The sequence below is a fragment of the Vidua chalybeata genome, chromosome 1 (genome assembly GCF_026979565.1).
Source record: "Vidua chalybeata isolate OUT-0048 chromosome 1, bVidCha1 merged haplotype, whole genome shotgun sequence".
Lineage (NCBI taxonomy): Eukaryota > Metazoa > Chordata > Aves > Passeriformes > Viduidae > Vidua > Vidua chalybeata.
This window is the reverse complement of record NC_071530.1, coordinates 31,790,482-31,812,077: the sequence shown is the minus strand read 5'-3', so window position 1 is coordinate 31,812,077 and position 21,596 is coordinate 31,790,482. Positions and strand designations below refer to the sequence as shown.

Below are 21,596 nucleotides of genomic sequence, written 5' to 3'. Positions count from 1 at the left end.
ATAGTTTATCTTATATAAATGTATCATTTTATTTCATTACAGTTACAGATATAACACTGTTTACTAATGGTAGTGTATCCAATTTTCAAAAAATACTGTAAATGTCTTGCAGGCCAAGTACAAAAAAAGCATTTTTCCAGGACTTCAGTGAGAGGGAACAGTTTTCTCTTGTGAGAAAGAAAGATCCATCTTATGTCTTTTGCATGCACAGTACCATGTGCTTGCTGTGACTCTCTTCCAGCAGGTTTTAATGGCTGCTGGTGTGGCTTGTTGGGAGACTGGACTGTAAGAGTCTTCTTGTGCCATTCTGGCTGCTCCAGGTAATCTAAACACATTTCAGACAGATAAATGCATGCAGACCCCAGAGCTAGTATTGCTTGCATGCAGAAGTACACCTCTGTAGCTGAGGTTCCAGTAAAACCCATCTCTCCACGAGCCAAGATCCATGATCTTCCATGGGTAGTCTCAACTGGATCTGTGTTGATGTCTTAGGACAAACTGGTTTGCTATACTAATTTCTTTAACTTCCTGACTCCTGTTGCCTTTCAGAAGTCTCCAGAGGTGTTTGTGAACACTTAGGAGAGACTGAAAGGGGAGGAGATTATGATGGCCAGAACAAAGACAATTTCTCCTTTTCTCCGGGTGTGCTGGATATCTCAGCATGGGGAGAGCTGTTTTGCCAGCCACCTCTCCTTCCCCAACCCTGCCCTTGCTGTCTGCTACTTTCTTGAATGACAAGATTCCTCTGATCATGTTTTCCCACAGTCCCTTTGAACAGATATCCCACAGGACAAGTGAATAGTCAAGAATCCCAGGAGGGCTGTTGGATTGGGATTTGAGGGCTCATCAAGCTGTAGCTCTGGACACAGAGTTGAAAATCCCCTTGTGTGGATCCATTCAAATCCATTTACTATACCCTAGGCACATGGGCACTGCTTTCCTGCACTGGCAGATGTGGATGTATCTCTCCCTGGACTTTTGCTCATGTTAGCAGACCTGTTGGAGTGACCTTTCCCTCCTTTACCACCACCCAAATGGAAAGGACAAAGCCACCTGAATTTATCCATGACCTCATTACCTCTGCTAGTGCTGGTATGGCTGTACTTCACTACCTTTAATGTTGTTCTTAACAACACCAGAGGAACCTATCTAGTCATTAAGCGAACCTACGCCATCCTTTGTACAGTGCAGACTGTCTCCTGAACCCCCAATCCAACATGATTTTCTTTTCCACTCTTCTCTCTCCCTGTTTCTGTTCAATAGTTGCAGTCCTCTAATTCAGCAGGAAAAGTCAGCCATAGTTAAAACAAAACAAAACCCAGAACAAATACAAACAAATCAAATTAAAGAAATTTTTTGGAGCATTTCAATACTCATATGATGTTGTGAGATGGTTTCATGTCTAAAATGGTAATATTATTTCTGGCAATCTATCTCATGCTATTCTTTTGTTGATTTTTCCAACCTCTCAGGAACTTGGAATGAAAATATTTTACTGATGTTACTATCCCTGGGAAAAGCTTGTCAACAGAGATCCAGGTTTATGCTGAAAACTCAAAATGTTTTGTATTTTTCCTTCATCAAAGAAATTATGTGGGGCTAAGGTCTGTTCACAATGAGGCTGAAAGAGATATTGACACTGTAATTAAAACAAAAGGCGACCTTTCGTATCTGTGTACACGTGTATGCAAATATCTCTTTTTGCAAATGATAATATAATCATATGAGAAAGTCATTACATTACAGTAGCTCCGTCATACGAAAGCTGAGTAGACACTGTGGGCATATGTATGCTATAAAAACCTCTCTCTCTCATTTTTGCTGTGGCTCTCTTAGCAGGGGGATCAATGAATCCTGGTTTTGTATGGATTTGTGTCTTGAGGTTGAGACCTTATCTGGACTTTGAGGTCTCATATGAAGTGCTGCACTTTTTACCTTAGTGAAGCATTAACCACAGCTCTTAACAGGCTGCCTAGTTTCAGAATACTTTTAAGGACTTAATAGTTTTTGGATTTCAATGCCTTTCAAATGTGCTTGATGAGCTTAAGCATTTGAAGACTCACAGAGAGATCTAGATGCTCAAAGAGGCAGCACAGTATCTTAAATACAGTTTTTGCAAAATGAAGCTAAAGCTTCCTCACCCACATATGGAGAAGAAGCATAAAATACGAATTAAAACAGAAAACATGAATTTAAACATAAACAGAGAATTTAACAGCTAAGGAAGAAAAGATGCATTTGCAGATTAGCCATTAATCACACAGGGGAAATCTTCCATTGCCTGTGAGAATTTAGCACCTAATTGCAATTTGTCTCTTTTATAATTTCCTACACAATCTCTTCTGTAAATGTATGTAAAGCTTCTCACATTGCACATTAAACAAAAAAATTATGTATATGCCTATGTGTCTGGAGGGTAAAGGAACTTGAATTTCAGTTGTAACTGTCAGAAAAAACTCCCTGATTCCATGGGTTCATTTCTGTGTTTTCTTTTTAAATTTTTAATTAAAAGACATTGATTTGCCATTTTGAGATTTCTATGTTTAGTTAAAAACCAACCAACCAAGCAAACTGAACAAACTCCATTGAGGATCTTATTGGCTTTGGAGTTGAATTTTGGCCTGTAAGAGAAAGAGCAATAGCTTGATGACAACACTGTTTTGACAGAAAAGGCCAGATAGATGAGCTTTAAGAGTTTTAATTTCCCTGAGGGGTCATAAGGTCCCCTGCTACCAAGTATGCTAAAAAGACAAATCGAACTGAAGAGTTGAGTCAGGTTCATTAGCTCTGGCAAATCACAGTTACCACAGCAAATGCATCCTTCCTTGGGTTTGTATGAAAGCAAAAGTTTGCTAAACACCAAACAATGTAAATACAATCCCGTATTTACATTAGTTTTGCGCTTGTCATCATGGCTCAGTGATTCTTAAAAAAGGCCAAATTGCTAAAGGAAATGCAAAGAGATCCATTTAAGATTTCAAACACCCTCCTGCACACCTGTCCTCACAATTTGGGTTCAAAGCACAGCAGCAACAAACCCAGTGGCTCAGGATGCTCCTGAGTTCTCTTCTCTTTGAGTGCCAAAGAGTCAGTAGCAGGGATCGTGTCTCAATTCCGTGGATGATTCAGGGCAGGACACAGGCTGAGCAGCCATTTGAAGATGCTCTGAGAGTTTTGAAGGCTGGAAGAGGTGCTGGGGGCAGAGTGGCAGGCAGCCCTTAGTGAGGTGCAGGGAGAAAGGGTCAGATGCTGAACTTGAAGACATTCACAGGCTGCCAAGCGAAAACTGGGGGTTGAATTAAGAGAGGCAGCTTCAGATCTTCCAGCTATGAGTCACAAAAATCATGAAACTACTTGAAATATTTCACCTACTCATACATCTCCTTTATCTTTAACCTCTTCCCTCTCTTTTGTAGTTATTCTCCTGTTCTGCTTTCTTTCAAGTCACACCCTGCACTGTTTTCCTGCTTCCTCATCCCATTTTGGTATCTTTATTCCCATTTTGGTATCTTTCTGCTGATGAGCATTCATTACATTTTGCAGATCTTTCACATTTTGGAAAAACTACACGCAGTACTTCTGAGCTTTGGTCACTGAATATTTGGTCTATATGATGACACAGTACTAAGCTGTTTTTCAAAAAAATTACTTGAGAAATGAACTAAATAATTTTTTTAAAGTATACACTACCCACATACATGCCCTCAATAGGATAATGAATTTGTGCTATTTATATCCATAGTAAATTGGTGATATTCAATATTTAGGGTGCAACTGAGGTCCTACTCTTTGATCAGGTGGAAGGGAGATAAAAAACTCAAGGAAGTTATTCAGCCAGACTCAGAAAATCTCAAGGAAGTTATTCAGCCAGAAAGCAGATCCCTAGGAGATCTGAGGTGTGGACAGGTTGGTTTTGTTCTGAAGCTGAATGAACCAATGAAGAGTCGCCAAAGCAGAAAAAGGTGAGAGGTGCCCAGACTTCTGCAGTGTTATCTCCAGCTCACAGCACAGTGGCTGAATGTCACCTGCTGCCCTTGTGCTGTGGGTGAAATGATGAGGGGCACACACCCCTTCTTGGGACTGGGAAATGTGTCCAGAGACTGCTGTGAGGCACTGAAGTGGCAGAATGGAGCAAAGCCTTCCCCAGGCCTTCTCTTTTACAGGGTCATTGCACATGTTGTGTTTAAAGCTGGAAACAAACATCTGCCAGGCCAGGCTTCTCCATGTCAGGAGCCTGAGAGCTGCCAGGATCTCGGAGCATGACAGGGCAGTCTGCAATTCACGTGCATTGGGTCTGGAGTAACACTTGGCAAATTAAAATTTGTAGGATACAATTGTCAGGAGAGCATCCCACAGAAAGAGACCTCCTTTGATGTTCATCTGGATGTTGTACAGAAGGTGGGCAGTATAGAGCTCACCTCCTCCTGAATGGAAAAAGGTGTTATGAAGAAAAATGTGCTTGCCTGCTTTTTGAAGAGATGGGGAGAAGGAAATCAACTCATTTTCTGAAAGGGTAGGAAAGCATCCACCCCCATCCCCACTCCAGCAGGACTGCCTGGGGAAGGGGAAGTAGTGTTTGGCTGGTTGTGTGGCGGGTGGTGTTGTTTTGGAAAAAAACTTGCTTTCTTCTAAATGCCTCCTGCCAGGTGAAGGAGAGTAAATATTCAGAAAGGACTGCTGCCTGTCAATGACATATGGCTCCTGCACTCCAGTTGTCTGCAATTCTATTTCTGCTCTGCCTCTCCTTACTTCATGCAGGGAAAACTGAAGTGGCATCCATCAATTATTCCAACAGAGTCAAGAACTCCTAATACTTTTAAGTCCAAAAGAAGAGTTTATTATGCTTTGTCAGGAAATGTCTGATACCAGGTAATTCTTTCTTTTTGCGATGATGTATTTCAAAACTGATGTGAAACACATACAGGCATGAAACAGCTTGCATTGTTTTTACTGCATTTCTTTTGATTGTGCTACACCATGAAAGAAAAACAAACACATTCAAAAAGCAGACACTCCCAGGCTCCACATCTGCAAAGTGCAGTAGAGTTGTTTAGGTCTCCAGACTCCATCCTGTATCTATTTAAACATAGATGTTTCTATATTTATATGAAGACTCTTGCAAGTAAGGGAACAAAGCCTAGTCCAGACTCCACTCTGGAAGGTACATTCAAGTTTAGATTTTTTGCTAGAAAGCGCCAGATAGAGTGTGTCCATAGTTTTGCTTTATATTGGACCAAATTATAAGTGTTGAATCTGGAGAATTGGAAATCTCCAATGTCTGCACATGATCAGTGGATCTGATATTCCTTTAGTGTTATTGCTGGTGTCTATGAGGGACAGGAAATCCAGTCACCTGCAGGCCAAACCTGCTGAGAATAGGGACCACAGTCCCTCAGAGCCTGCTGGGCCTTCAGTGACAGTTCACTGAAAGCAAGATGCTCTGAACACGTTTTGGCTGCAATACACTGTTCTGGGTTTTTTAAAAAAATGGTGTTTTGCCAAATACCACCTGACCAGATCTAGTTTTGCTCTCTGATCCCTATCCCTTTCCTGTGCAGAAAAAAAATCCAGACTCATTCACCATGCTAAACCTTCAGTGAGTTAACAAAAAAAGCAACACAAAATTAAATTTTATACAATTCCTACCGCAATCCTCCCAAAACCTGGAATGATCCAAACAAGAACTAGAGAGGCCTATCTACTATCTACTTCCATTTTTTTTGGCAATTGATAGTCCATATTATGCTGTCTGGCAGCTGATAATTTTTAAACACACTGCAGGGCATATTAATTTCTCTTTCGACACTGTTTACATGTTATACTTGCTTAGTTATCTTGCTTAGTTAAAACACAAAAAATTTTGAGCACTGGCATCATTTTACCCTTTCTTAACATAATCAAATTACTTCTGGTTATACTCCAGTCTGTCACATTAAGTCCCATTTTATTGAGTTGTCTTAACTGTGGCTTGTATTGTAGCAGTGCCTAAAGACTCAGACAAAGAACATGGTCCTTTTGTGAAGCCCACAGACTAAGGATCCATTATTCTTTTGGGTGTAGATACACTTCTCTTCATAATTACATCCTGAGCTGTGACAAAGTGGCTGCCAGGCAGCACAGCTGTCAAAACTACACTGCAGGGCAGTTGGAAAGCACAAATCAAGTATAATAACAGAAATATTTGGGACACCACAATGTTTGGGATTGTCATAATCACCCTTGTCCTTGCAAAAGTGTTGGTGCCAATGTTGCCAATTGGGACTCCCAGATCTCTCTGGCATTTTGAGGACTGCAGCACACTTTTTGTCTAAAGGCTGCCACTATCCTGTCTCTTTGTTTTTTTTTGTGTCAGCAATAGGCATCATTGCAATGGGCTGTATCACTCTGCTAAAATAGTTGATTATTTTTTTACACTTAACTTTTCAGATCCTTTACAGGCTAATATAAAGGGCAATAGCAGCAGAAAGGAGGTGATGCCAGAATGTGGCTGGAGCAAACCCTGTCCCTTTCAAGAGTACCCAGGCTGGCCTGATTCTCATCAAACCATGCACAAAGGATGCAGTTAAGTTGATTTAACTGTTACTGAAAGGAGCAGTTCTGCTTTACCTCACTTCCAGGTTTCTGCCTTCCTTGATCCTGCAGCTGTGGGGTCACAAGGTGGATCAATTCAGCTGTCTGGCCAATGGAAAATCCATTATTTTCTGAGGTGCTAATTCTCCACCAGATTTATCAGCTGAATGGAGTCTGATGATTACCAGATCCCACAAAAGGGTGGCAAAGGGAGGAACACATCCATGAGTTGCAGGTAGGATCACTGTTTCACAGCAGCCTGTGGTCAGGCCAGTGCTGCTGAAAAGCCAGGCTGCTCCTGCATTCAGGTGACAAATAATCCAATGTCACACTGATGCTGGAAGAAGCTATTCTCTATCTCAGCACCCTGACACAGGCTGGGCATATCTTTCTACTGTGGGTGAGCCTGTGATCCCAGAGGAGCTGGTTTAGGGAGCATATCAGGGGTGAACACAACCTATTACTTTTTCCCCCCAAGGTTAGTGTAATGGTTAAGCTAATTCCCTGTGGGGTTGGAGGAGTACTAGGGTGAGTCCTGAAACCAGTGGGACCTCTTGGGACATGTTAGCTCTCTCTAACATGGCTGGGAAATTGGCTTGACTATAATGTCATTTACTCAGAATTTAGGCACTGGTAAATTCATCCTGGATGAGCAAGTCAGCCTTATTTGTAGCTTTGAGGCAGAAGATATATGTAAGGGAAACCTACATTACCATCAGTTCTGCGATCTAAATAAGAGAGAATACAGTCTGGCAGAGAGGAAGCAATTTCTGTACCATGAATTAGAAAAGGCAGGCTCCAGAGACTAAATAAAGTCCCCATAACTCATGGAACTGAATTCTACACTAGTCTTTTACAAATAGTAAGGGAATTGGTTTCTGTCATTGAGAGTTCTCTTGCAGGGATTACCTGAATGACTGGAAGCAAGTCATTAACCTGGGATGAACTGCTTGGTTTCTCCAGTAACAATGCTGGCTGGCATTGGAGGATGAAACACCTCTTTGAGTAAAAAAAAAAACACTGGGAAGGGAAGAGAGAAGGTCTTCACCCCTTCCAGCCACAAATAATCTCCGGACCAGAGGGTAACTCGGGCAAGTGGGAACGCGAGGAGGCCTCCAGTCCAGGCAGCTTCAGTGCTTGGGGGTCACACCAGGCTGCTTGGGACTTCCTCCGGCCCCGTCTTGACAGCCTCCAGGAGGAAGCTGAGGCCAGCCAGACCCTGGAGGAGCCCGAATCCCTCTCTCCTCGGCTCGGAGCCGCCGTCTCCGAGCGGGCTGGCCGCTCTCTCACGCGTTCTCGCCGTGGGTGCGGGTCGGTGCGGGGCGCCAGGTGGGGACAGCCCGGGCGGCGGATCCTTGAGCGCAAAGGAGTTAACAGGACTTTTCTGCCTTTCCCGCCTGCGCCTCCTCCACCCTCCTCATTACCTGCACTTTATCACCGCCGGAGCCGCGGGGCGGGAGCGGTGCAGGGCCGGCGGGGCTTCCTGCGCCGCCCGGGGCTGCGCCGTGCGGGGGAAGGTGCGCGAGTGCTGCGCGCTGCGTGCGGGGGAGCGCCTGCCCGCCCGCCGTGTGCCTGCCTGTGGGTGGGAGCGCGGCTGGGGCTGCGGCCGGGGGAAGGCGGGCGAGCGAGCGGGTCTGCGCGCCGCAGCCCGGCCGGGATGCGGCATGGCCGTGGGCTCCGTGAAGATGCCGTCGCCGTGTGAGGGCGCGGAGCTGGCCCGAAGCTGGAGCCCCGGCGGCGGAGCCCAGGAGCCGCCGCCGCCGGTGCAGCTGCGGCAGAAGCTGCGGGAGCTGCCGGCGCTGCTGCGGAGCGGGCTGACGCTGCGGAGGAAAAGCGCGGCCGCGGCTGGCCGGGTGAGTGAGTGAGTGAGTGAGTGAATAAGCAGAGAGCGAGAGAGCCGCCGGCGGCCCGGGGCAGCGCCCCCGCCCTGCCCTGCCGTGCCCTGCCCGCCGGGCTGCGGTGCCCGGGGCAAGCGGGGCGGCGCCCGCAGCGCCCCCGGCCGGGCCGCGGTGCGCGGGAGGCCGCGGGCTCTCGGCGCTGGCCCCGCGCGGGGCCGAGCGGTGGCACGGGAGGAAGGAGGGAGGAAGGGAGGATAGCCGGGCGGCACCTCGGCACCCACCGAGAGAGGTGCCCGCGTGGGGCCCCGGGCTCCGGCCGCCACTGCCAGCTCTGGTGCCACATGAGATACCAGGGTGAGAAGGCGTCCCTGTCCCATCTCCGGGTTCCTCGAGTGGCTCTCCCCCTCTGTCCTTTTCCTCTCGTGGGGGCTGATGCCTGCTCTCCGCGGACAGTAGGTACAGTGCACACGCGCGTTCCAGCAGCGAACTCCAGCGTGCCCTGGGGCGTGTGAAGCTGGGATGAAGTTGGGATGCACACACCTGGCCCTCAACCTCGCGTTCTCTTGACAGTGAGGCCGTGGGGTCAGCTGGGCATGACCGAGATCCCCGTCTAAATTTCACTCAATTTGAACCCATTTTTTAAAAGGCTGGGGGTGTGTCTCCGCAGGGCAGTCAGTGCTCTGGTGAAGGACAGCCTGACACTGCCACGGCTGGGAACTGCAGTGGCAAGCAGCTGCCCGCGGCTCTGAACTCTCCCAGTTGTGACTGAAGCCATATCGGGGGGTGGCATTGCCATCAGATCAATGGCAGTCAATCTGGTCAGACCTTACTTGCAGGCCAACACTGGATTGTAACCTGTCTCCTGAGCAGTCGAAATGAAGGGGTGGGTTAATCCACATGGGGTTGGGTCTGTCTGTGTTGGGAATCAGGCGAGTTGCTGTTTTGTTTCAGTGCACTGATAAACACCTGTGCAGAAAGTTGGGGGGAAGTCAGCATGGTGTGTGTTTGTACCCTCATCAACTTTGCAGTACTTTGCCCATGTAAATAAATGATTTCTCTGCATGGGGAAGTTGTGAAATATACCAGGGTGTGAATTTCAAACCAAACTTCCTGGGTGAATGCTTTGTTATTAAAGGATATATATGTAAGGAAGATAATTAGGATTAAGGTAGGATATAAATTCACAGTAGAATAGCTGTAGAATTAGAATTATAAATCCACAGTAGAATTCTTGAGTAATGTGGATTCAGAATTCCAGTTTTACAGTAATTTCTTTCCTCCAGGACATTCAACACACAAAATAAAGACTAACCTGTATTGAGATGCCTAATGATTTTTATTGTTCTGGTGAATTAGTAATCCACCTGATTACAATCCGAGTTGTCCATATGAACACAGAGCTAAGGGGATTCAGTTAATCAGCTAAGTCTTGCTTTGCCCTAGGAGGATATTTGTGACAGATATCCTTCTTCCAACGGAGAAAGTCCTTTTCTGAATTGAGTGTGGTTTGTTTCTCATTAGAAGCATGCTACCAAAGAAATGGAGTAAGTGTGCAGTGAGGAGGAGAGAAGCAATGCAGAACTGCTGCTGGTGACAGCTTTAGCTGGCAGGCAGGTCTGAAGCACTGTTTTAACAAAACAAATTCATGACACTTCAGAGAGACACCATGCAGAGCAGCCTCAGGTTTACTCTCGTGGTTATTCCTCAGCACTACTGAAAGCATTTGACAAGCGAGCGGTACAACAGTTACTCTGTAAATATTTGCTGTGGGTGAGTTAACACCCCAGTGAGAAAGAAACCTGGGTAGCTCCTGGGTCATACAGCTCCTCACTTGTGCTTGATGAACTCTTGGTTCTCTCTTGTTTCACAGAGTTCCAGCGAGACTCCGCCTGCCTTTGCTGATGTTCTGTGTTATGGACCAGCAAACACAGTGTGACAGATTTAGTGGTGGTGTCACCTATGGCTTCACCTCCTGGTACCCTGTGGGTCATCTTGTAAAGTTTTTCTTGAACCATCTGTCTTGGTAGGAAGACTGGAGGGAGGATGATGAGTCTGTAAGGCAGTTTGGAGTCAACCCAGCAGATCTGCTAGGAAGAAATTCTTTACTGTGAGGGTGGTGAGACACTGCAACAGATTGCCCAGAAAAGATGTGGATGCCCCATCCCTGGAAACGTTCAAGGGCAGGTTGGATAGGGCTTTGAGCAACCTGGTCTAGCAGAAGGTCCCTGCCCATGGCAAGTGGCTTGGAACTAGATTGTCTTTAAGGTCCTTTCCAACCCAATCCATTCTATGATTCTGTGACTTTGGATCAGTGGGAGATGCTGTGTGGAGATGCTGTATAGCTACAGCAGGGCCTTCAGACCATTGCCTTGGTCCCACGTGGAGAGTGGGAATGCTGTGCTCTGCCATCCCTGGGTGTGCAGGGACTATCCTTCAGGTGGAATTACTCAGCAGGATAAGTGCCTAGTGGGGTGTTCCAAGGAGCAGGTGGTACAAAGAGTCCAGCAGGGTTGTTAATTCACTTGTTCCCTTTGGAGATAAAGTGGGCACCTGAAGATCATGGATTGTCTCCCTACACGTGTGATCATCCAGGGAGCAGTTTGTTTTTGTTAGTAGTGCCCTGTGTTGATTCTTGTCTGCTCTGTGCATGTGCCTTTTCTCCCCAGAAACAGACTTTTAGGGGCATCACACTTTTCACATACTTCTATTTAATCTGATGAATAACTTAAACCCTAAAAATGAGAGTATTTGGGAGAGAAAAGGGATATGCTAGAACAATAAAATGCAGAATTTTTTATACTTTCCCTTTTAAACATGACTCTAAAATTTTAAAGTCTTAAAGTTGGAGAAAGGATAACACAAACATATGAAACAAAGATTCCTTTTTTTTCCCACCGCAACAAAATATCTCAAGTTAATCCAAAGTTAATTTTCAGAGGGTTTTGTTTGCTTATGAAAAAAACTTAGTCTGTTCTTCCTCTCCAGTGACTTTTCTTTGTGCCTTTTTGCTTGTTCAAACACCAAGCTGAGAGACTTATTTGTCCAGCTGGTCTCATCAGGAGTGTTGCTCACTTAGGTGAGCTGTTTTCAAGTAAATGCTGACCAGCTGAAATCCTGGCTTGCTTAATTTCCTAGAAAAATATTATGACCCCTGAACAGGGGTTCTGCTTCTGATGCTGACTTGCTCAGGGACTGCCTGCAGTGCAGTTCGCTTCCACATCTATAAAGCACAGATAATCTACATGTGTGCATGCCTAGGGACTATGGATAATAAAAGATAATGGAAGTGTTAAGGGTATCATAATTGTTTTAAGGATGTACTTCACTTCATGCTGTTCAAATACTTCCTGGGCTTCGGGGGGAGCGGGGGGGAAGGAAAGCACTGTGTAGTAGAGGGTAGTATACATTAAAATAATTGATTACATTTTGAAAATCAGTATGGGGTGAAATAATTTTTTCAATCTGTTTGGACATCTCAGTCCTTCACCCTTCACACTAGACTATCTGAAAATTGTGACCAGAGATGGGGATAATTGAAAATACAGTGTAACAAAATTAGATTTCATTCTCAGTTCAGCGATCCCCAAAACTGGAGAGCAAATAGGTATTTTTTGTTTTCTGTCTTGGGATATGTCCAGTACTAATACATGTAAAGAACTTGGAGATGGAAAAGCACCTTGTATAAAAAGCTGCAGTAACCATCCTGCTTGGATGGTTCTGTGCTGTGGAAAGTAAACATGAATACACTCCACTGCTTCAGTCATTTAGATAAAACACATGTCCAGTTCCTTGTCTGGGGGAGCCCAATGTTTCTTTTAAAGCTCTTGAACTTCAAACTGTACATTGACCTTTGATGGTTTTTTTCTTAAATTCATTCTTAGGGCAGGTGTAGCACAGTTATACAAGATGGCATGGATGATTAGATTGCATTTGCACAGTGAGCTGTAAGGTGTAGGTTTTACTCATCATCCTCTGCTGGATAAAATAGCAGAAAATGCAACCTTTGCTGTGGGTGTGTGTCAGAGCTTGTGCAGAGGTGGAGGAGGGATCTGTTGTAGTGGGTCATTGCACCCTGTGGAACTCTTCCCCTCTCCCATGTCCTTTCTCAAAATCTCTGGAAAGACCCTTCTGTTTCCCAGTTTTGCCTCCTAGAGTTATGTGGTGAGCTTACGTGTAGTAGGCAGGAGTACTTTGCTTATGAACTGTCTTTGCTGCTTTTCCTGCTGCCTGTTGAAGATATCTTCTCTTCCCTTTTCTCTCGTGGCTAATGATGAAATACAGTTCCATGCCTCTGGAAGCACCAGCAAGGAGGCCCTGCAGGCCGCTCCATCATGGCAAAACTTGTTTTCACCACACTCAGTTTCATTCTTTATGGACCTAACACTGGAAGTGCTCAGGAGGAGGAGGAATTGTCTTGTACACACACAGGCACACACCTTTTTAATCACTTCTTCTACTTTCTAGGTTCACATTTACACACAGATAAATACTGTTATACGTGAGCATCAATGTTGTTCTTTGTCACAATAGTGGATCTGGAAAACCTTTTGGATGTCATGGTGTCAAACCCCATTACTCTGATATTGTGAAAGATCCTGTTGGTCTGTAGAAACCTTCGTCATGGGATGAACCTTTTGGCTTGATCAAAGTTGAAGAGATACCATGACTATTCTCTCTTTTGAGACCTTGTAGTTACTTCTGTGAGGTTCCTAGAGGTCTTTGGCCAGGCAGATGTTCTCAGACTGTCTTCACCTTAGCTTTGTCTTGAGCAGCTGCTTTGCTGTATGTCTGTCAGGATGTAACTGACTGCAGGGTTACAGGTTGAAAATAAACTACAGAAGCTGCCATACAGCTGCTAAAAGTCTACATGAGTTCAGGTTGAGTCTGGAGAAGTTCATGGAAGAGAAATGTGTTGAGGATACATAACCCTCACCAGGCACAGAAGGTTCCCAAGCTGAAAATAGTTGGAGGGTTGGAGTGCATTAGGGATATCTATCATGTATTCTGGCACTAGCAGTTGTCATGCTGTTGGAGACAACTCCTCTTTGGCAGAGGAGAAAAATCAAACTATATGCAATCTGGTTTAATTAAATGAAGTATCAGGTCCTCTCAACTACATTCTGCTAAACTTTTCTTCATCTCCTGTTAGGAGCTTTCAGTTGCTTGTGTCATTTGAGTAGCTATTCTCTAATAAATTCATTTGGCAGCTGAGAAGACTGTAGTGTTGTTGATGAGGTTTTGCCAACACATTAGAAACTGGCTGCTGGAAACACTCAGAATTTACAGGAAATTTACAGTCCTTCCTTCCTACATCATGGTGGTGGTGGATATTTAGGTTTTGAGTGAGCTGAGCATATAGATCTGCATTGTACCCAGATAATCCTCTCACAAATGACTGACATTTATCACAGTCCATATCCTTGTTGGCAGCTTCTCATCTTCATGGTGCCTGAGTGACCTTGTATTTCATGCTGCCGAATTACACTCTTTTCCTAATATTACACGTCTTGAAGGCTCCTAATCTTCCAGCACACCATTCTGTTTACATGGGTTTTGACAATACCTCCAATTTTGTGCCATCAACACATTTCATTAGCACCTTTATGCTCTTTTTACCAGTCTTGCTAATGAGAAGAAAAAAAATTCATAATAATTTCACTGGTATCTATGTTTTTATATATTATAGAGACTTCAATTTTGACATTTCTTCTGCATTAAAAAGATGCAGCGATGTTTTGTGTAGATGCTGTACTGGCTGAAATCAGCACACAAAAGTGCTGGATTGACTCAGTGGGTTGGAAGTTTTATTGTCAGAAGTATTACTGAAGTTGATTGATATTGGTGACATTTTACTTTCAAGTCTGCCACAGAGGTTCTACTCAGTAACTTAATACCCCCATCACTTTAGCAGCTATTAAGTGACTAAAAATAGTTGTGGTAAGTAGTCTTGAATTTTTCCTATTGTAACCAGGATTATTATGTATGCCTGCTAGATGTATTCAATTTAGATAATTATCTTTCATATATCACCTATAGTATCCTTAAACTTGTCAGCTCTGTGATTGATGACACATGAAATATTGAGCAATGGATAAAATAACTTTAGCAACAGTGACCATGGTAGCTGGCGGGGAATTTCAGTGTCTCATGTGTTTATTTGCATAATAATTTGTTTCATAGTCAGTCTTCAGAGAATTATTAAATTGAGAATACTTCTTAATTAACCCATGTGTTATGACATCTGAGAAATTATGCCAGTATTTAATTAACTACAGTTGAATGAAATGGAAAGTAAACCCATACTTCTGCCCTAGGAAGTAACCTAGTAAGTTTTGCAGCATGCAAAGCTATTTTTCTCCCTGTGGTTGGGGATTAGCCTGATTGACAGGATGATGCCCACTGCCTGTGGTCTTATGCTGGCGCTGGGAGTGAGGCTGGCAATTCCTGGACTGACAGTCAGCTGCTTTTTAGCATCCCTAGGAAAGTCCAAATGCAGCACTAGCTGGTGCCGCTGCCATCGCGTGGGGAATAGGTGCCATCATGTGGCTTGTGTTCATGGAAGCTGCATAAAATTAACACAGATTCCTTGACATGTCAAAAATGCAGCAGCTTGCTTTAAACTATGGGAGAGGTTCTGTTTCCTTTGTCTGCTTTGGTCCAGAGCACATCCTGATAAGCCTCTCTTTGGCCTGCCTACCATAAACCAGACTTGACTGTAACCTCTTTCCCATGCTGCAAATTGAGCTCCAGCTGAAAATACCTTGAGCTCATTTTGCCTGTGCTCAGACTTTAAGTGCCTATTGTGTTGAAAATACACCTTCTGTTAAGGACTGCAGAAGTAAGTTTGATCAGCCTTGCATTTTTTGTCTGGTTGGACAAGGATCTCTCTGGTTTCACTTTTGGTTTTACTCCCCTTCCTAAGGGATATAGCTTGCAGATCCTCAGATGTGGTACTGCTGTGTATAGATTGGAAACCTATCAAGGAAGTCTGTGTAGGAAATAAGATCAACTCCACTGGAAGTAAAATTAGTGTATTTGCAAAACTTCTGCTAATGTTACATCCTGTTGAAATTCTTGGTTTAAAGTGAGCTGATTGTCCCCTTAGTTACATACTTACAGGAAAATAAACAAAATTCACTTAGTGGAATTTTATACTTTAATTTGCTTGATTACAAACCTGTATTATTGGTTAATTCACACTAGATTTCCCAGCTGCCAGGATGAATGAACAACACCATACTGTACAATTATGACAAACTCTGTTAAGATTTGTATTCAGCTGTTGTTACTTGTATGTCCCTAGTGGCTTGAATTCCATTTGTGCCATGAGGAAATTGCAAAACAAGCTGTGCATTTTTATACTGATGAAAATGCTGAAAAGACAGTGATAGCTTTTCAAAAGGGGAAAAGAAAAAAAAAAAAAAAAAAAAAAAAAAAAAAAAAAAAAAAAAAAAAAAAAAAGCAAAGCAGAATATATCCAGTATGTGTGGTATAAACTTTATCCATGACACCTTTTTATTTAAACGTTTTTTATTACACCTGTCTTTTTGGCATGAGTTTAAGGATAAAAAAGAAGTAATTTGGGCTCTAAAGTTAAAAGCCATGGAAGCAGGATGTGAGTACTTGCAAATTCTAGGTATAAAATGCAATAGCTCTTCATAATTGTCACTATGTCTTTTAACTCAGTTAACTTATTATTGTTTGGTTTGGGTTAGTCTGACCTTGTAAGATGATCTTCTTACAGACATTGTATTAAGCTAGGGTCAGTCATTAATTTAATGATTTAAATCCTATGGTATACAATTTTCTCTGATTAATTCTGTTTTTGAAAGATATTTTCTTGCAGAGAGACACAGTGGTCTAACTGATTCAAAGTCAATATACTTTTTTATAGTGCTGAAAGAAAATATTCTGCTGATTGAAGGAGAAAAAAGCCCTTCAATTTCTATAAATAGCAGTAGATGTGTATTCATAGCATCAGAAAGGATCTTCTGCCTTCAGTTTTAGAACTGAATTAACCCATTAAATCTTAAAATGCCAGATTATTTCCTTTTTTTGAAATACTGATTGTCAGGATTTCAACTTTCTTTTTCCTGGTTGTTGAGGAGACTGCCTTTCTTTTCCTCCTTCCTGAACCTCCTGCTCAAGCCTTTATATAACTGAGGCATACATGGGATACACGAGTTAGAGCAATAAAGAAAGAAATAGTTGAGAGTCTTTTGTTTAATGATGGAGTGTGTTTTATCTCTCTCCCTCTGTGTGTGTGTGTGTTTTGTGGTAGCTTCTCCAGCAGCTGCCCCTTCTGAACCTTTCTGCAGGTCGTGCATGTGTCAGCATCCGCACTCTGACTGTAGAATGAGTGGCACCAGTGGCTGCTTGAAATGATGCCACTGGTGGAAGAAATGTCTGTCGAACCATGCTCTTCATGATGAAGTAGATGGTGTGCAGTTTGTAGGTCAATAAGGAGGAGGAGGAGGAAGTACTGCATTTTGGGTTAAAACCTGAAACAAACAAACAAACAAACAAAAAGACCCCAAACCTCAAATCCCACAGAAAAGCCCCAACAGAAAATTGAGGTCCAGACCACTTGTGAACATCAAGAATTTTTGATGTGGCTTGGGAGAGGGAGAGAGAGCAGGTGTTTGGGGTTTGTTTATAAGTTTTTTAAGATGATAAGCATTTAATTGTGGTTTTCTGGCCAAGTTCTCGCTAAGAGAGCTAGACTCAGTGGAGTTAAAACACTTTGTAATTTCAGATGGAAGTGGTAATCATTTGCTGCAATAGACTGCTGCTGCATGCTGCTGAGCAGATGCTCCATTTTATCCCATAGGTGAATGCAGTTCAGTCATACATCAATTGATTTTTTAAATATGGAAAGAAGGGGAGAAAAACAGTGCACACACACACAAGAAAAACAGTGCACACGCACACGGTTAGCTCTGAAAGTTGGGAAGCAGTTGTTTATTGGGTGGCTGAAGGAATGAGACAAATGTATCACAGACCTTCTCTTGATCCCAGCTCATGTGCAATCCAGTGCTTTGTTGTGGTCTGTAATTTCTGCAGTGCCTGAAGCCTCCTGGCAGTAAAAATAAATCTGGGGGTGTGGGCAATGAGTCTGATGCTGACTCTGTGTTTCAGGACAAACTGTGTTGTGTGGTGTTTGTTAAGGAAGGCCGTGGGAGATCCAAGCCCTAAAAGGAACAGAATCTAGTAGTTAGCTGCCAAAGAAGAAAGAGGAGGACACAACCTATCCTAAGCTTAAGTGTGTTTTGACTTGAGCAGGATAAACTGTAGCATCTGTCCGTGCTAGCACTGGTCTGTGTGTGGGAATACTCTAAAGTAGCCTTTCTTGCATTTTGTTGGGAGAAAATTATTTAAGAAACAAAAATTAATAATCCTGTTAGATTTAACTGTTATAAACACTTTTGAAAACTTAAACAGAGTTTAATTCCCATTCACAAAGAATGGCATAATCATGTTAAAGTTGGAATTTTGATACTTGAAAAACTTATACCATGCAGACCATCTTAAAGTTTTACTCTGTCAGCTCAAAGAATGTCTGCAAATGATTAGAAGACCTGTTCTCTTTCTTCCACATGTATAAAAGTGATTGATAAAAATGCTCAGCCTGTTGGAGCACAGTAATTCATAAATAGTGTCTTTGTGTCTATGGCCTTTGATGGCAATTGCTGCAACAAAATATATAAAATGCAAGAAATAATAATGGCACTCAAATTAATATGTCTTTATTTATATTTTTACTCTTGTACTGAAGGATACTAAGAGGAACATTAAGCAGATATTTAATTTCTTGTTTTATCTCATTAAACAAAACAAATGAGTTTCAGATTAGTTTTACTAAAGCTATTTATCTAATTATGGCTTTCACTGCTCTTGAATGAATGGCTGCAAATCAATAGGGCTCTTAGGTTGCCAGGACATGCATTAATATTGGTGAGTCTCCAAGCTGAATAGCAGGAGTGATGTCTCTTTGTTATTTTTCCATTCAGATATCTGTCCTCAGTTGCTACAGTGTATGCATAAACTGAGAATTTACCTGAAGGCCTGCTTAAAGAGTTCCATTTATAAACTGATCATTTGCAATTCAGTGTGGCAAAAAATATTTACACTATACTGGTGGAGGTTTTATTTTAAAAAACCCAAAGCAATTATTTCAGAGGAACCTAGAGTAGATAAAGACATATTGTAATAGGTCAAGATGATGGTTCATCTAGTCCTGTACACATAAGTTTTAAGGTTAATCCAACAGGTAACAGTTTTAGACATAAATATAATGTTTCTTGTAATTTCAGGAGAGTGTGTGGGCAAATGCTGTATTGTTTGTCTCCCACACTTTTTTTTTTGTTTTGGATTTTGTTTGTTTGTTTGTTTGTTTTCCCCCTAGTTTCAAATAGTCAGATAGTTTATACTCTGGTGCTGGGGGCTTGTTATCATTAACCATTTTAGTTACAGCTTTTCATGTTGTGCATCTACAAAGCCAGTCTTTTAATGAATCTGGATAGTTTTTTTTTTCAGACTCATCTTGGAACATAAATTTACAAAGCTTCTCTGTCGGGTTTGCTGACAATAACTTTACAAGGGAAGGAAAACTGAGTTTTGTTTTATTCTGTTGTTGATGAAAACATTTAGTTTTGATCAGTTTTCAATATTCTACCTTAAATTTCAGGGACCCTTCCTCTGTTCCTATGAGGCAGGGAACTTCCAACTTCTGTACATTTGACTTTTTATTCTTTTTTACAGCTGTTTTTCAAGCAAGCAATTCCAGTCTCTCTAGATGACTCCTTCCATGCTGTAATCGTTTTTGTTACCTTGTTTTGAACTCTTGTCTGGTTCTGCAGTGTCCCTTTGAACTAGTGATGGCTTGTGCTGAATGTAATATTCTAGATGAGGCTTCACCACTGTTTTATATAAATCATGCAATTTCCTCCCTCTCCCCATCATGTAGGATTTTCATCCTAACAATCTGCTATCTCTGCAGAGCTCCTGGGGCCACTGATTAGTTCTTCATACAAAATGTCTTCCCAGCCATTTAGGTTGCTTTCTTTTAGCTGATATAAATAATTTAAAGCTGTATAAACTGTCAGCATACTTTTCCTTGCTTTTGATGTGCATAAAAGTAATATAGCACTGTTTACTTACCTACCTTGACTAGGTCCATTTGAAGCTGTTTATAGGCTTCTGATTGTGACTAACCAAATTTGTATGAGCAAAACTTGCTTATCTTAATGCTGACATCATAAATATATTTCATGAAACAGCATCCAGCCTAAGATACAATGTTGGGGCATCTTTGTTTTCCTTTTCACAATGAAAACAGTCCGTTTAATCCTGTTCTTGTCCTTGATTATTTCTGTGCTTTTGATCAACTGCAATATTTTGTCTACACACAGAAGACTGCTTTAGCTTCCTTTGAGGAGTTTTCTATGCTAGGGTGAGTCTACACTGTCCTTGTTGAAGTTGCAGGTACAGCTGTGGAGTGTTGCTGTGTAGGTGGTCTCCGAACATATGAGAAAAGCAGCTGATAGCACGTCAGTCTTGAGTTTGTTGCAACATGCTCTGTCAAAGGCTTTGCTGTTCTTCTAAGGAATGTAAGAATATTCATGACCAGTGAAGCTCCTGTTTGGTGGGTGGACAAGTGTTTGGAAGGTTTTCCACAGACTAGTAACCAACAACATTGTCAAATAATCTCTGAGCAGAGCTCTTTTCAAGAGTTTCTCTTGATTCTGCTCCTATCAATATTTTCTTTAAAAGCTCTAGTGATGGAGTGGAGAATAAGCTGTTAAGAAGTAGCTACTGCTCCAATACATCAAAGAAGAAAGACCAGTGAAGAAAAGTGTTGGTTTTTGTTGTTTTTAAAATAATTTATTTTTAGTTTTCTGCTTAGGCAATTTTATGGCAGAACTGCAATTAGGAACAAACCTATCTAGCAGGTAAACCAACAAAGACTTTTGAAGAATGTCACATTACAGGAATTTGTTCTCTATTCTTGTAAAGCATTTCATTAAAAACAGAGACACAAAATGTCCTTGCAGTTAGTGGTCTTTTGCATTTAAGCAGAAAAGTGTAGCTAGCAGAGCAATACTTCTATAAAATCAGAGTTGTGGTCTGATTAAAAACAATATGAACTTAGGCTCTTTGAGAATACATTTATTTTGGCTGTAGAAAAGTACCTACTTCAGTTGTTTGTGAATAGCAAAACATGTTACAGGAAAATTTATGGCAGGATGGTGGGAGTCGATACGGAAACATTACATTTGTCCCTTCTGTAAATAGAAATAATTCCAAGAAACTATCCAGAGACAATAATTTCTTGTTAAAAACTGTCCCTGGTCACTGAAAAGCTAATGGTAAATTTTATGAAACTTCTGGAAATGGAAACCTGATTTTCCTTTTTTTTTTTATTTTGAGTTAAGCGAGAAAAAAGACTGCATCTTTATCCCTTGTGTTAGCAGTTCTCGGTGTTATCTGACTTTTAGAAACAAAGCTAAATGCTGAGGGTCTGTGAGTCATCTTTTCAGCCTGAGCCAACTCCAGCTTCAGTATGTGTATGCTTGTTTCTTTATACCATGACTTTTTCCCTCCTAAGTTAGTCATTGTTATCTCTTGGCACAAGTGAAGAGGTTAAAAACGTCAACAAGAATGAGGCATGCTAAAAACATGCAAACAAACCTCCCATGTAATCTTCCAAACCCTAGAGTGTTCCCATTCCCATTACTTTGTTGTTCATGAACCCATATGATCTTTTGATCATATCCTGATGGAGGGAGCAGGGAGGTGAATTCCAAGGCAAGGGTTTACTGACCAGGAATAATGTCCTAGAGGCCCTCTTCAGTTAACTTCTGCTGGTGTGTCCAGTTTCCAAAACAGACATTATGGCATTGCATAAGGAAAAAGCAGAAAATAGATTAGATAGAGGTGAAAATTTTCTGTTGATCTTTTTTTTTGAAAGCTTTGCATTTTGAAAAAGTCTCTGTGTATGTATCTATGTATCAAACAGTTTTGTAAGCTCCTTTTAATTTTGGTACAGTTATTTCTGGTGTTGGACAAGCTACCAAATAGGTAGTTAACCCATAGACTTAGGCTGGTTTGGATAAAATGGATGAAGCCCTTGTGGTTTGTGGTGGTTGTTCCATTGAGATAAGGATGGTTTGAAGTCACCTCTAAAAA

The 21,596-nt window shown here is 42.1% G+C and overlaps 1 protein-coding gene across 1 annotated transcript in view; it reads left to right on the top strand.

Moving 5' to 3' along the window:
• The first annotated feature begins 8,234 nt into the window (after positions 1-8,234).
• RAPGEF5 (Rap guanine nucleotide exchange factor 5) overlaps positions 8,235-21,596 on the top strand; it is a 155,711-nt gene continuing 142,349 nt past the window's right edge. The window contains exon 1 of the mRNA XM_053955047.1: positions 8,235-8,423. Within this exon, the coding sequence (XP_053811022.1) occupies positions 8,235-8,423 (189 nt within the window). The remainder of the gene's footprint in view (positions 8,424-21,596) is intronic.